We start from the raw sequence: 13612 nt of genomic DNA, 5'->3' as shown, positions 1-13612 counted from the left end.
ACAAAGGGCTATTGCAGTCTTCACTGCCATAACCTCACAAGAGTTATGCCAGCAGGAGATATCTGGGGAAGGTGAAGGAAAAAACGTGTTCAAACTTGGTTAATTTTGAAGAGAAAATATTTTTAAATAGAATAAGCTGACTACACCTAGCTATAAGTCTGAGTTCTTTATGCTTCTTTGTTCGAAGGATCATGGTCTATAACTCCATGTGAACTCCACATCTTGCAGAATATCCATATTTCCTCCCCTTACTCATTTCTGTCATTGAACACAGGGTTAGCTTGGGTTTCTTTGTGTACTACCAATAGAGGCTCAGTCAAATATGTGAATCAAATGCGGTGTACTTTTATGAGATGGAATCTAGTGTCTTTAAACTTGAACCAAGTACGTTGAGATTTCACCCACTGCCACAAACTCAGTACTTTTAACAAGTAGCATTCACATTTAATCTAAATTTTAAAATGAAAATATCATGATAAATGTATATATATATATATATTTACTGTACTGTTGGACTTTATTGGTTGTATTACTGAACTTTTTGATAACTGTGCCACAATTCCTAAAAGACGTATAAGTCGTACATGTATGGCAGGATTCCAATAATAGCTGGACTAGTTCAAAGTGAAAAAATAGATGGCCCAAGTGGGAATGGACAAAACAATTGTTTAAAACCACGGTCCAACCTTTATGTAAGAAGTAGAATTCCGTGTTAATGGTATATAATTGTGGCACTGATTTTCTGTGGTGGAATTTGTGTATGTATAAACATGTTTATGTTTTATTTGGTGCTAAGTAATTATTGTGCTGCTTTCTTTCATCACAGAAGCTCTTCATCTTTTTATTTTCAAGGGAGAAATGAAATTCTGGCCAGCCTTTGTCCACAGGTATTTGGCATGTATGTGGTTAAACTAGCTGTTGCCATGGTGTTGGCAGGTGGAGTTCAGAGAATTGATGAAGCAGGCACAAAGGTTAGAGGTTAGTACTACATCAATAGGTATGAAATCTTAATGAATCAAAGTTATTTTGCAGCACTCATTGATCCATGGTAATGTAAAAGCAAACTATTACGGATGCTGGAATCTGAAACAAATACAGAAAATGCTGGAAAATCTCAGCAGGTCTGACAGCATCTGTGGAGAGAGAATAGAGCCAACATTTCGAGTCTGAATGATTCTTCTTTGCTTCAGATATTCATAGTACTTCAATCATTTTTGCACAGCACAGTGTGAAGCTATGTGGGGATTTTTGATAATGCTTGTGCACTGTGCAAGGTTTAAATTTTGGCCCAGAGAGAAAGGAGATGTGAGGCATTCGGGTGATGAGGAGGAGATCAAAGCTGCTGAGAAAAGGAACATAAAGCGACAGCATATCAATTCAGCATGGACACACATGAAACAGTCTAAAAGCAAAACGGCCTGAAAAAGATGGATAAGGTGGTGATAAGGAAACATCAGTTATCACCATCAAAATTTAGCAACATGATTCAAAGACATGAACTTGAAGGTTTAGCTGCAACTCGGTCTGATTTTATTTCAATTTTTGAAGAGTGGGTCGAATGTGTGCGCACATTTACTGCGCTCAGTATTGCTACCTGGGTGCAGAAGATGACCAATTTTCAAAGCTCGGTTTTACAGAACATGGAAAGCATCAGTTTCCAACAGGAGAAAGCAAAAGGCGTTAGCTGAGCTACGCAATTTTCGAAATCTCCACCTCCTGCCATACTTCGAGGATCACCACCTGCTCCTCTGAGAACTTGAGGCTTTGGTGTTTAAACATAAATGCCTTTATTGGTAGGCTTTAACTACAGTTTTTATTTATTAGTGTCACAAGTAGGCTTACATTAACACTGCAATGAAGTTACTGTGAAAATCAGTCGTCGCACTCAGGCGCCTGTTCGGGTACACTGAGAGAGAATTTAGCACGGCCAATGCACCTAACCAGCACATCTTTGGATTGTGGGAGGAAACCGGAGCACCAGGAGGAAACCCATGCAGACATGGGGAGAACGTGCAGTCTCCGCACAGTGACTCAAGCCAGGAATCGAACCTGGGTCCCTAGCGCTGTGAGGCAGCAGTGCTAACCACTGTGCTGATGTGCCACCCTGAGTTTCAAGCAGGATTTTTGCATGGTGTTGCTCCCGTCATGCAGGCTTGCAGCTTACAGAGTATTGCTTCTAGATTGCTCTCTGACCATGTGAGTACATGAATCACACTGTGGGCGGTGCCATTCTGCAGTCCCACATTAACCCTTGCTCTGTCAAGCACCTTTACATTATAATGCATGCAGGCACATATCACAACAATCTGGATTTTCAAACGATAATGCAGGGCCAGGAGAGGGAAGCAGCAAGAGAGTGATTCTTGGGAAGTTTGACAGATGGTGGGTCGGGGAGGGGAAGACGCTGCAACTCCACGCTTGGGGAGCGGGGTTGCCAACACTTGGAGCATTGGGAGCGGGAGGGTCAGGGAGCAGGAGTTTTGGGAGCAGGATCTGCAGCCAGCAGGAGGTATTATAAATATAAAAATGCATTTTTCTTTTATATTTTTGAACTTATTTTAGAAGTTATTTCATTTACCAATATAGAAATTTAGCAATGATAAGTATTTTAACTTAGGAGATATAATGTGGTTTTCATATAATTTGTTTTTTTCTGATAAGGAAGGTGCTTCAGATCCGAACTAGAGTTTTAGTATTGATCCCAATGAGAACCAATGTTTCACTTAAAGACGTGATTTTCAAGAGCGTGACCACAACTATATGTGGGGAATTACTGTACAGTGCTTGTTCATTAAATTCACATATAAATGAATCATTATCAATGAGAAAGAAAAATTACATCATCGCAAAATGCTGTCTAAGTATGTGTCAAAAACCATTTGTTCATTTAACATAATTAATGAGGCAGTAAACCCACAAAATTCATATAAATTGAACGAATGTGCTTTAAAATTTCCAATGATGGCCCATTTAAATGTTTTTTTTAAATGAAGTCTACAACAGACACTTGGAACTTTATTTTATTTAATCTCAGCATGAACCCTGAGGTCTGCCCATGGTGGATATTAGGTGAATGACATGGTAAGTGTAGGGCAAAAGGTGGTAGGTGAGAGGAGGGCATGAATTGGCATATGTTTACAAAAAGTTGGCATGGGGGGGTGGTGGCTTGTTTGGCATGGAGTACTGAGATGCTTCTGTGGGAGAACCTAGAACTAGGGTTAAGACAAAGATGAGAAATATTTTCTCTGAGGGTCATGAGTTTTTGGAACTCTCTTCCTCAAAATGTAGTGGAAGCAGAGTCTTTGCATATTTTTAAGGCAAAGATAAATTATTGAAAGGTAAGGATGAAAGGTTATCGGAGATAGATGGCAATGTGGAGCTGAGGTTACAATCAGATTAACCATGATCTTATTGAATAGAAGGCCAATCTCTAGGGGCTGAGTGACCTACTCCTGCTTCTAATTTGTATGTTCGTATGGGGTTGATCTTCAATGCAGTGCAGGCGCACCAAGACATGCCATCATTACCACCCACCCTCCCAGCCCGCATCCTGTTTAGTTGTTCTGAGGTGCGGGGGTCACCTGACTGACTCCCGGGAACTATGTCACCTTTGAATGAAATTCCATCTTTCCAGGCTACTTTCTCCCGGCTTGGCTTTGTGGAGCCAGGCAATGTTCCGATTCTGTGCTCTTGACTCAGTAGCAAAAATCCAGGCCTATGTTTCTGAACTACTTTTCCAAGGCAGTGGGAAGTGTAGACTGCGCCAATGGATGGACAATGGAATGGAAATAGACAAAAGGCGGGTAACTACAGGCCGGTTAGCTTAACGTCTGTAGTTGGGAAAATGCTGGAATCCATCATTAAAGAAGAAATAGCAGGCCATCTGGATAAGAATGGTTCGATTAAGCAGACGCAGCATGGATTCATGAGGGGAAAGTCGTGCTTGACGAACTTGTTGGATTTTTATGAAGATGTGACTAGTGTGGTTGACGGAGGGGAACCGGTGGATGCGGTGTTTTTGGATTTCCAAAAGATGTTTGATAAGGTGCCTCACAAAAAGGTTGCTGAAGAAGATTGGGTCACACGGAGTTGGGGGTAGGGTGTTAGTGTGAATTGGGGATTGGCTATCCGACAGGAAGCAGAGAGTCGGAATAAATGGGTGCTTTTCTGGTTGGCAGATGGTAACTAGTGGCGTGCCACAGGGATCGGTACTGGGGCCTCAACTATTTACCATTTATATAGACGATCTGGAGGAGGGGACTGAGTGTAGGGTAACAAAGTTTGCAGACGACACAAAGATAAGGGAAAAGTGAATCGTGTGGAGGGCATAGAAGGTCTGCAGAGAGATATGGACAGGCTGAGTGAGTGGGCGAGGATCTGGCAGATGGAGTATAACGTTGACAAATGCGAGGTTATTCACTTTGGAGGAAATAACAGCAAATTGGATTATTATCTAAATGGAAAAAAATTACAACATGCTACTGTGCAAAGGGACCTGGGGGTCCTTGTGCATGAGACGCAAAAACCCAGTCTGCAGGTGCAACTGGTGATCAAGAAGGCAAATGGGATGTTGGCCTATATCGCAAGGGGGATAGAATATAAAAGCAGAGATGTCTTGCCGCATCTGTACAGGGCATTGGTGAGGCCACAGCTGGAATACTGTGTGCAGTATTGGTCCCCTTATTTGCGGAAGGATATATTGGCCTTGGAGGGAGTGCAGAGAAGGTTCACCAGGTTGATACCAGAGATGAGGGGTGTTGATTATGAGGAGAGACTGAGCAGATTGGGTTTATACTCGTTGGAATTTAGAAGGCTGAGGGGGGATCTTTTATAGAGACCTATAAGATAATGAAGGGGCTGGATAGGGTAGAGGTGGAGAGATTCTTTCCACTTAGAAAGGAAGCTAGAACTAGAGGGCACAGCCTCAAAATAAAGGGGGGTCAGTTTAGGACAGAGTTGAGGAGGAACTTCTTCTCTCAGAGAGTGGTGAATCTCTGGAATTCTCTGCCCACTGAAGTGGTGGAGGCTACCTCGTTGAATATGTTTAAATCACGGATGGATGGATTCCTGATCGGTAAGGGAATTAGGGGTTATGGGGATCAGGCGGGTAAGTGGAACTGATCCACTTCAGATTAGCCATGATCTTATTGAATGGCGGGGCAGGCTCAAGGGGCTAGATGGCCTACTCCTGCTCCTATTTCTTATGTTCTTATGGGAGGCTGGTTTATGTGATGGACTGGGCTACGTTCACAACCCTTTGTAGTTTCTTGCAGTCTTGGTCAGAGCAGGAGCCATACCAAGCTGTCATACAACCAGAAAGGATGCTTTCCATGGTTCATCTGTAAAAATTTAAAAAAGATTAAATTTCAAAAGAAGTGACACTACAATTTGGCACTCACCGAAAGGAGTGGTATTTGCATATTTTGCTTTTTTGTTTGGAAAGATCATAGACAATTCCTGATTTCTCAAGATGTATTTCCCATGATTGTCGTTTCCTTCTGGAGACATTGATCACAGACCCATCAGTGAATGCGTGCTCCACCTAACTATTTTACCTGTCAATGAATAATGCATGCTCAATTTCCTGCTATTCTTTGATTGTGTCTAATTAATTAATTAAGGAATATGTGTATATTAATATGCTTTCTTTGTTACGAAGGGGAACCACATATGTTACTGGTAGGGGACCCGGGGACTGGAAAATCTCAATTTCTTAAATATGCGGCAAAAATTGTGCCTCGGTCAGTACTGACAGCTGGAATTGGATCGACCAGTGCAGGCAAGTGAAATATTTAAATATTGGACAATTATAAAAATCTTCTAACACTTGATGGATTTTGCAATTTATGGAGATATCACTAAGAAATATATAAATGATGTATATGGTACATTCAACTTGCCCTTATCACTTTTATTGTATTTTGTTTGAATTGTTGCTTGTATTTACTACTACTTGTATTTTGGCCTGACTAGTTTTGATTTAGTGTAGCATAAAGAACATAAGAACATAAGAAATAGGAGCAGGAGTAGGCCATCCAGCCCCTCGAGCCTACCCCGCCATTCAATAAGATCATGGCTGATCTGACGTGGATCAGTACCACTTACCCGTCTGATCCCCATAACCCTTAATTCCCTTACCGATCAGGAATCCATCCATCCGCGCTTTAAACATATTCAGCGAGGTAGCCTCCACCACCTCAGTGGGCAGAGAATTCCAGAGATTCACCACCCTCTGGGAGAAGAAGTTCCTCCTCAACTCTGTCTTAAACCGACCCCCCTTTATTTTGAGGCTGTGTCCTCTAGTTTTAACTTCCTTACTAAGTGGAAAGAATCTCTCCACCTCCACCCTATCCAGCCCCCGCATTATCTTATAAGTCTCCATAAGATCCCCCCTCATCCTTCTAAACTCCAACGAGTACAAACCCAATCTCCTCAGCCTCTCCTCATAATCCAAACCCCTCATCTCCGGTATCAACCTGGTGAACCTTCTCTGCACTCCCTCCAATGTCAATATATCCTTCCTCATATAAGGGGACCAATACTGCACACAGTATTCCAGCTGCGGCCTCACCAATGCCCTGTACAGGTGCATCAAGACATCCCTGCTTTTATATTCTATCCCCCTCGCGATATAGGCCAACATCCCATTTGCCTTCTTGATCACCTGTTGTACCTGCAGACTGGGCTTTTGTGTCTCATGCACAAGGACCCCCAGGTCCCTTTGCACGGTAGCATGTTTTAATTTGTTTCCATTGAGATAGTAATCCCATTTGTTATTATTTCCTCCAAAGTGTATAACCTCGCATTTATCAACGTTATACTCCATTTGCCATATCCTCGCCCACTCACTCAGCCTGTCCAAATCTCTCTGCAGATCTTCTCCGTCCTCCACACGATTCACTTTTCCACTTATTTTTGTGTCGTCTGCAAACTTCGTTACCCTACACTCCGTCCCCTCCTCCAGATCATCTATATAAATGGTAAATTGTTGCGGCCCGAGTACCGATCCCTGCGGCACGCCACTAGTTACCTTCCTCCAACCGGAAAAACACCCATTTATTCCGACTCTTTGCTTCCTGTCGGATAGCCAGTCCCCAATCCACTTTAACACACTCCCCCCAACTCCGTGTGCCCTAATCTTCTTCAGCAGCCTTTTATGGGGCACCTTATCAAACGCCTTTTGGAAATCCAAAAACACCGCATCCACCGGTTCTCCTCCATCAACCGCCCTAGTCACATCTTCATAAAAATCCAACATGTTCGTCAAGCACGACTTTCCCCTCATGAATCCATGCTGCGTCTGATTGATCGAACCATTTCTATCCAGATGCCCTGCTATCTCCTCTTTAATAATGGATTCCAGCATTTTCCCTACTACAGACGTTAAGCTGACCGGCCTATAGTTACCCGCCTTTTGTCTCCTTCCTTTTTTAAACAGCGGCGTAACATTAGCCGTTTTCCAATCAACCAGCACTACCCCCGAATGCAACGAGTTTTGATAAATAATCACTAACGCATCCACTATTACCTCTGACATTTCTTTCAATACCCTGGGATGCATTCCATCCGGACCCGGGGACTTGTCCACCTTCAGTCCCATTAGTCTACCCAGCACTGCCTCTCTGGTAACATTAATTGTATTAAGTATTTCTCCTGCTGCCAACCCTCTATCGTTAATATTTGGCAAACTATTTGTGTCCTCCACCGTGAAGACCGACACAATAAACTTATTTAAAGACTCAGCCATATCCTCATTTCCCACTATTAACTCCCCCCTCTCGTCCTCCAAGGGTCCAACATTCACTCTAGCCACTCTATTCCTTTTTATATATTTATAAAAACTTTTACTATCATTTTTTATATTAATTGCTAGCCTAGCTTCATAGTCTATCCTTCCTTTCTTTATCGCTTTCTTAGTCTCTCTTTGTTGTTTCTTAAATTTTTCCCAGAAAATAAAGAAAATGAAGCTGTTAATAATTATAAAAGGGAAACTGGAATAATGGAGCGATTACTAAAGGGAGTCACCAGAGTCGGTTGAGAAAAGTGCACACAGAAAGAATTATGCAAAATAAGACTTTCTCTATGAGTGGCCAGAGTTTTGTATATAACATCATCAAGGGTAGACTAATCAAAAATCTAGAAAATTAGTTAAGTAGATATTATGATCGAAAAATACCAGATCGCTGTCGTCCCCCGCCTCCCCCCCCCCCCCCCCCCCCCCCCTTTCACTCCAGTGGGGTTGGGCCACCAGCTCCCCACAAGTGGTGAGCAATAGTAAACCCAGCTGGAGTGAAACACTCCTGGCGGGTGGGTGTAGGGGAGAGGCTATTTAAATTATATTACAATGAGCTGCTGCATGCATTAGGCAGCCCTACACCGATTTCTGACATGGAACTAACGGCACCGGAAATCTGCTGCTGGGAGATGCGCAAAGGCCCAGACGCCCAGTGCGAATTGCACGAATTGGCCACCGCTAGAGTCTCCCGGTCCGCTGCACTACAAAAGCAGCACAGCGGGATGGGAGAATCACCCCAACATTCTGTTCCTTCCTCCAGGTCATTAATGTAAATAGTGAACAATTGTGGACCAAGAACTGATCCCTGTGCTACTTCACTGGTTACATCTTTACACTCTGAAAAGGACACATTTATTCCCACTCTCTGTTTTCCGTGTCACAGCCAGTTCTCAATCCATGCTAACACATTTCCTCCAATTCCGTGGGCTTTTACTTCATGCATCAGCTTCTTATGTGGCACCTTGTCAAACACCTTTTGGAAATATAAATGCACTACATCTACAGGTTCCCCTCTCTCTGGGGATGGGGGTAGGGCTTGGGTGGGATTGTGGTCGGTGCAGACTCGATGGGCCGAATGGCCTCCTTCTACACTGTAGGGTTTCTATGTTTCTATGTTTCTATGTTTCTATTCTCTCTCTGTTACAAGGTTGATGTGATATGGTGACTATAGGGATAATGAAAAATGACAATCAAAATGCCAAATTTAGCATTATTTATTTTTCTCTCTGGAGGAAACTTGACAAGGAACACAATTAATATTTTAACACATTTAAAGACACGTACGATGTGTAAAATAAAATCAGGATGGCTGTTTATTTCTAATGGCCTACTAATTACACTGATGTGCATGTTTGAAAATACAGTTTGTTATTATATTCCTGAGTAACACGGGTTGTCTTTCTGCTTATTTTTGAAAGGGAAACGTTGCATCTGACTTTCATTTTAATCCTTTTTCTTGGGCGGATGAGTGGGTCTTTTAGATATTTTTGCTTGCTCTTAGTTTAGTTTCTGACTTTAAACCAGATAATGTTTCCTATGTTTGACTATGTTAGAGCCGTTAACACATTTTCTCTGTTTTATCTTTTCCCAATCTTCAGATCAATTTTAGCTGCAATGACTGTACTAGTGATTGGAATATGAATGAGGTAAGCTCTTCATACTGAGGATCTTACCTCATTCATATTGCAAATTCACCTATACCCATTCCTTATAACTTTGTAACATCAAAGGTTATGTGATGTGTTGGAAGGAACAAACCTGATTTGATTTTCTGAAGTTCCTTAAATAACATATGTACAGCATTATATCAGCGTCTCATTTTCGTATCCAATATTTTGTCTTGGTGTGAATGGTGAACATATGGCTCCTTAAGAACATAAGAACTAGGAGCAGGAGTAGGCCATCTGGCCCCTCGAGCCTGCTCCACCATTCAATAAGATCATGGCTGATCTTTTTGTGGACTCAGCCCCACTTACCCGCCCGCTCACCATAACCCTTAACTCCTTTACTGTTCAAAAATCTATCTACCTCTGCCTTAAAAACATTCAACAAGGTCACCTCAACTGCTTCACTGGGCAGGGAATTCCACAGATTCACAACCCTTTGGGTGAAGAAATTCCTCCTCAACTCAGTCCTAAATCTGCTTCTCCTTATTTTGAGGCTATGCCCCCTAGTTTATAATATATTATAATATAATATAATTTGTGACATGTTTTAGGAGAAAGAATCCCATTGCAGGAAAGCGGCACAGAAAATAATACCATCAACTATCAACTTAAAATCCCTAGGAAAGGCTTTAAAAAATTATTGTCAACCAAATCGGAGGTTCTGCAGAAAAATAAATTAAAAGCAAATTACTGCAGATGCTGGAATCTAAAACAAAAACAGAAAATGCTGGAAAATCTCAGCAGGTCTGACAGCATCTGTGGAGAGAGAATAGAGCCAATCTTTGATTTTGATTTGATTTATTATTGTCACATGTATTAGTATACAGTGAAAAGTATTGTTGCGCACTATACAGACAAAGCATACTGTACATAGAGAAGGAAAGGAGAGAATGCAGAATATTGAGTCATTAAGAGATTAAATTAGAGCATTGTTAGAGAATTTAAAAGAGTTAGAATGAAGTTTTAGAAGCATAGAGCGAGAGGAAACGATAGAATTAGAAGGTATGCTGGGCACAGCCTGCCTTGCTCAGGCGCCATCTTGTGAAAAGGATGACTCTTCGTCAGACCTTCACCATAGATTCTGCAGATTTGATTTATCGTATCAGTAGAATTGGTTATGAAGGATTATATATGAAGACAACTTGCAAGTAACTTTTTAATGTTATACAAGCACCAGTTCTACTTTTATTTTAATTTTCAAATATTTCAACTCGCGCAATTGCCACACCTTTTGTTTGGTGTGAAGTGGACTTCAGAGACTGCCAGATGACATTGCAGTAATGACAGTGCATATTGGTAGACACCACTGATAAAAAATTGTTTAATTCCAATTGGTTTATTACTGTGGAAAAGGAGAGGCAGAAGCTCTACTGGCTCATTTATACAATTGTCACCATTTATCAAACATGATGAGTGTATTTCCAGGAAGAAAACTGATAACCCCAACTCTTTATTTGTTCAGGTCCCTTTACTGAAACATTTATTCATCTCCTTTGCACAAATTTCTATTATTATAAACATATTCTCACATACTGTTACACTTTGGGGAGTAGTGGGGAGCTGGTGAAGGATTCCCAAGCTGATTATCAGCCCGTTGAACCACATCATGAATGTTCCTTCTGTGGCCAGCAAGTCCTGGTGTGGGACTTGAACCTGGAGCTCCTGGCTCAGAAGCAGGGACTCTACCCCTACCCCACAAGACCTCTAATGTATCTATTAAGAGGTAAAGTCGCCATAGTCCCACATGACCATAGGCTATTCTCCCCGTTGCGGGGAGAATGACTAGGTGGTGATTTAACCTGAGGATCACCACATTACAGGCAAGGAACGAGGTTGAGAAGGCAGAACCTTCATAACCTCAGCTGGTACGGGAATTGAATCCACATATTGACATCACTCCGCATCACTAATCAGCTGTCCAGCTAACTGACAAATAGCACCCTTAAGTTTACAGTTATGTTTCAAAGGATCCTCTCAGTGGCCAAAGTTAGTGTTGTACCCTGAGAAGTTATGTGCAGACTACAACAAGAAATGCAATATCATGATGTTTTCTGTAAAAGTTAGTGAAATAGTTGCAGTGTTTTTGACTTTTGATTAAGTAACCCACAACCCCTTGTGTCCCAGTCCTACTTTAAGTATCCTGAGCACCAAAATAAATTCACCAAGGAAAATGACTATTATCTATAAATTAAAAATATTTTGCCTACATGCCTGTCTTGAGAACTTTTCCTGTTATAAATTCACATTTACAATAGATTCTCCCTGTGTAAACTATCCTGCTGTGATTATACAGTCCTGCCAGCAGTATCAATATAATGCTTCTATTTTCCATCTCCCCTCTCCTCAGTCTATGCAACATAGAACGGTACAGCACAGGAACAGGCCCTTCGGCCCAAGATGTTGTGCCGAACATGACACCAAATTAAACTAATCCCTTCTGCCTGCCCTTGGTCCATATCCCTCTATTCCTTGCATATTCATGTGCTTACCTAAAAGCCCCTTAAACACCCTGTCGTATCTGCCTGCACCACCACCCCTGGCAGCACCTTCCAGACACCTAACAATCTCTGTGGGAAAAAAACTTGCCCCTCATCTTCTTTGAACTTTCCCCCTCTCCCCGTAAGTGCAAGCCCACTAGTACTAGATATTTCAACACTGGGAAAAAGATTCTGACTGTTAGCCCCATCTATGCCTCTCATAACGTTATAGACTTCCATCGGGTTTCCCCTCAGTCTTTGCCACTCCAGAGAAAACAACCCTAGTTTGTCCAGCCTCTCCTTATAGCTCATACCCTCTAATCCAGGCAGCTTCTTGGTAAACCTCTTCTGCACCCTCTCCAAAGCCTCCACATCCTTCCTGTAATGTGGTCCAAGGATATGGAGGAAAGGTGGGATCAGGCTATTCAGTTGGATGATCATAATGAATGGTGGGGCAGGCTTGAACAGCCAAATGGCCTCTTCCAGCTCCTATTTTCTATATTTCTTTGACTTTAAAATTGGGATTGGTCCAGTATTCCTAACCCCTATAACCTGAATACAATCCCCAACTCTTGCAGCAAGCACATTGGTGCTAACGCAATTCGCCTGCTGTATACATTGGATGGCTTTTGTGATCAAAAAATTGCAATGCTAAATGGAAAAAAAAGAAACTCTACAGTGCCCTTTGTACTTTGCACAGGGTTATTGTCATGTAATTTATTTAGTACACATTAACAAAGTCGAAACCACTTAATGAGCATCTGTTTCTGCCCAAAATTTCCAGCACATTTAATACACTGCAGCGACTTTGTAATGGAAACAATGGTAATTAGTTAGTGCTGCAATCACCAATTCAAATTTAACAGTTTAGAAGTTTAATAGCCATAGCTTTGAAGCACATGCCATCAAGAATGACGTACATTGTTCTTGATGCCTGCTGTATTTAAAACTTCAAACCCACTAACAACAACACTAGGGGGTATATTTATCACATAGTCTGTAGTGATTTGGCAAGAAAACTTAAGCCACCTTCAAAAGAGCAACAGGATGTTGCTGTTAAATGCTGGCCTTGCTCACCTGGAGAATGAATGAATTTTTAAAACATTGATGGGAAATGTACTATAGTCGGCCTTCACTCCCTGTGAGAATCACCAGGTGAGATCAGTATGTGTAAATCCATCTGTTTTGTGTAGGTTTGACTGTGACTGCAGTGAAGGACTCGGGTGAATGGAACTTGGAGGCAGGAGCGCTGGTTCTAGCAGATGGAGGGCTGTGCTGTATTGACGAGTTTAACAGTATTAAAGAACATGATAAAAGCAGCATTCATGAGGCAATGGAGCAACAGACTATAAGTGTGGCAAAGGCAGGGTAAGATGTTCATTCCTATCCCTTGAAGCTGTTGGCTGCAAAAGGTCAAAGTACTGTGACATTTCCTTTTAGACTGCACTCCAAAATCTTAAAATATCTGTGCAATCAGCCTATCTGGCTGCAGCAAAAAGTAATCAATTAAATTTTAATTACAAATCATTTGGACAGCCAGCCAAATATTTGTAATATCAACATAAGAATACCCTGAAGGCAATTGTGAGATCAACGTTTGATCCAAATATCCTCAATGATCTTGGATTAAAAGGTGACATGTTGTACAGAATGTTTTTAGAAAGTTATCTTAA

General features: G+C 41.7%; 1 protein-coding gene across 1 annotated transcript in view; it reads left to right on the top strand.

Annotated features, from left to right (window-relative positions):
- Window positions 1-13612, top strand: part of mcm9 (minichromosome maintenance 9 homologous recombination repair factor) — a 42763-nt gene that overhangs the window by 17825 nt on the left and 11326 nt on the right. Inside the window, exons 7-9 of the mRNA XM_078213704.1 lie at window positions 853-978; window positions 5660-5779; window positions 13133-13307. Coding sequence (XP_078069830.1) covers window positions 853-978; window positions 5660-5779; window positions 13133-13307 — 421 coding nt within the window. The remainder of the gene's footprint in view (window positions 1-852; window positions 979-5659; window positions 5780-13132; window positions 13308-13612) is intronic.

This window comes from Mustelus asterias, chromosome 5, assembly GCF_964213995.1.
Source record: "Mustelus asterias chromosome 5, sMusAst1.hap1.1, whole genome shotgun sequence".
NCBI lineage: Eukaryota > Metazoa > Chordata > Chondrichthyes > Carcharhiniformes > Triakidae > Mustelus > Mustelus asterias.
Note: the sequence above shows the minus strand (reverse complement) of the source record. Positions and strands in the feature narration are given on the sequence as shown.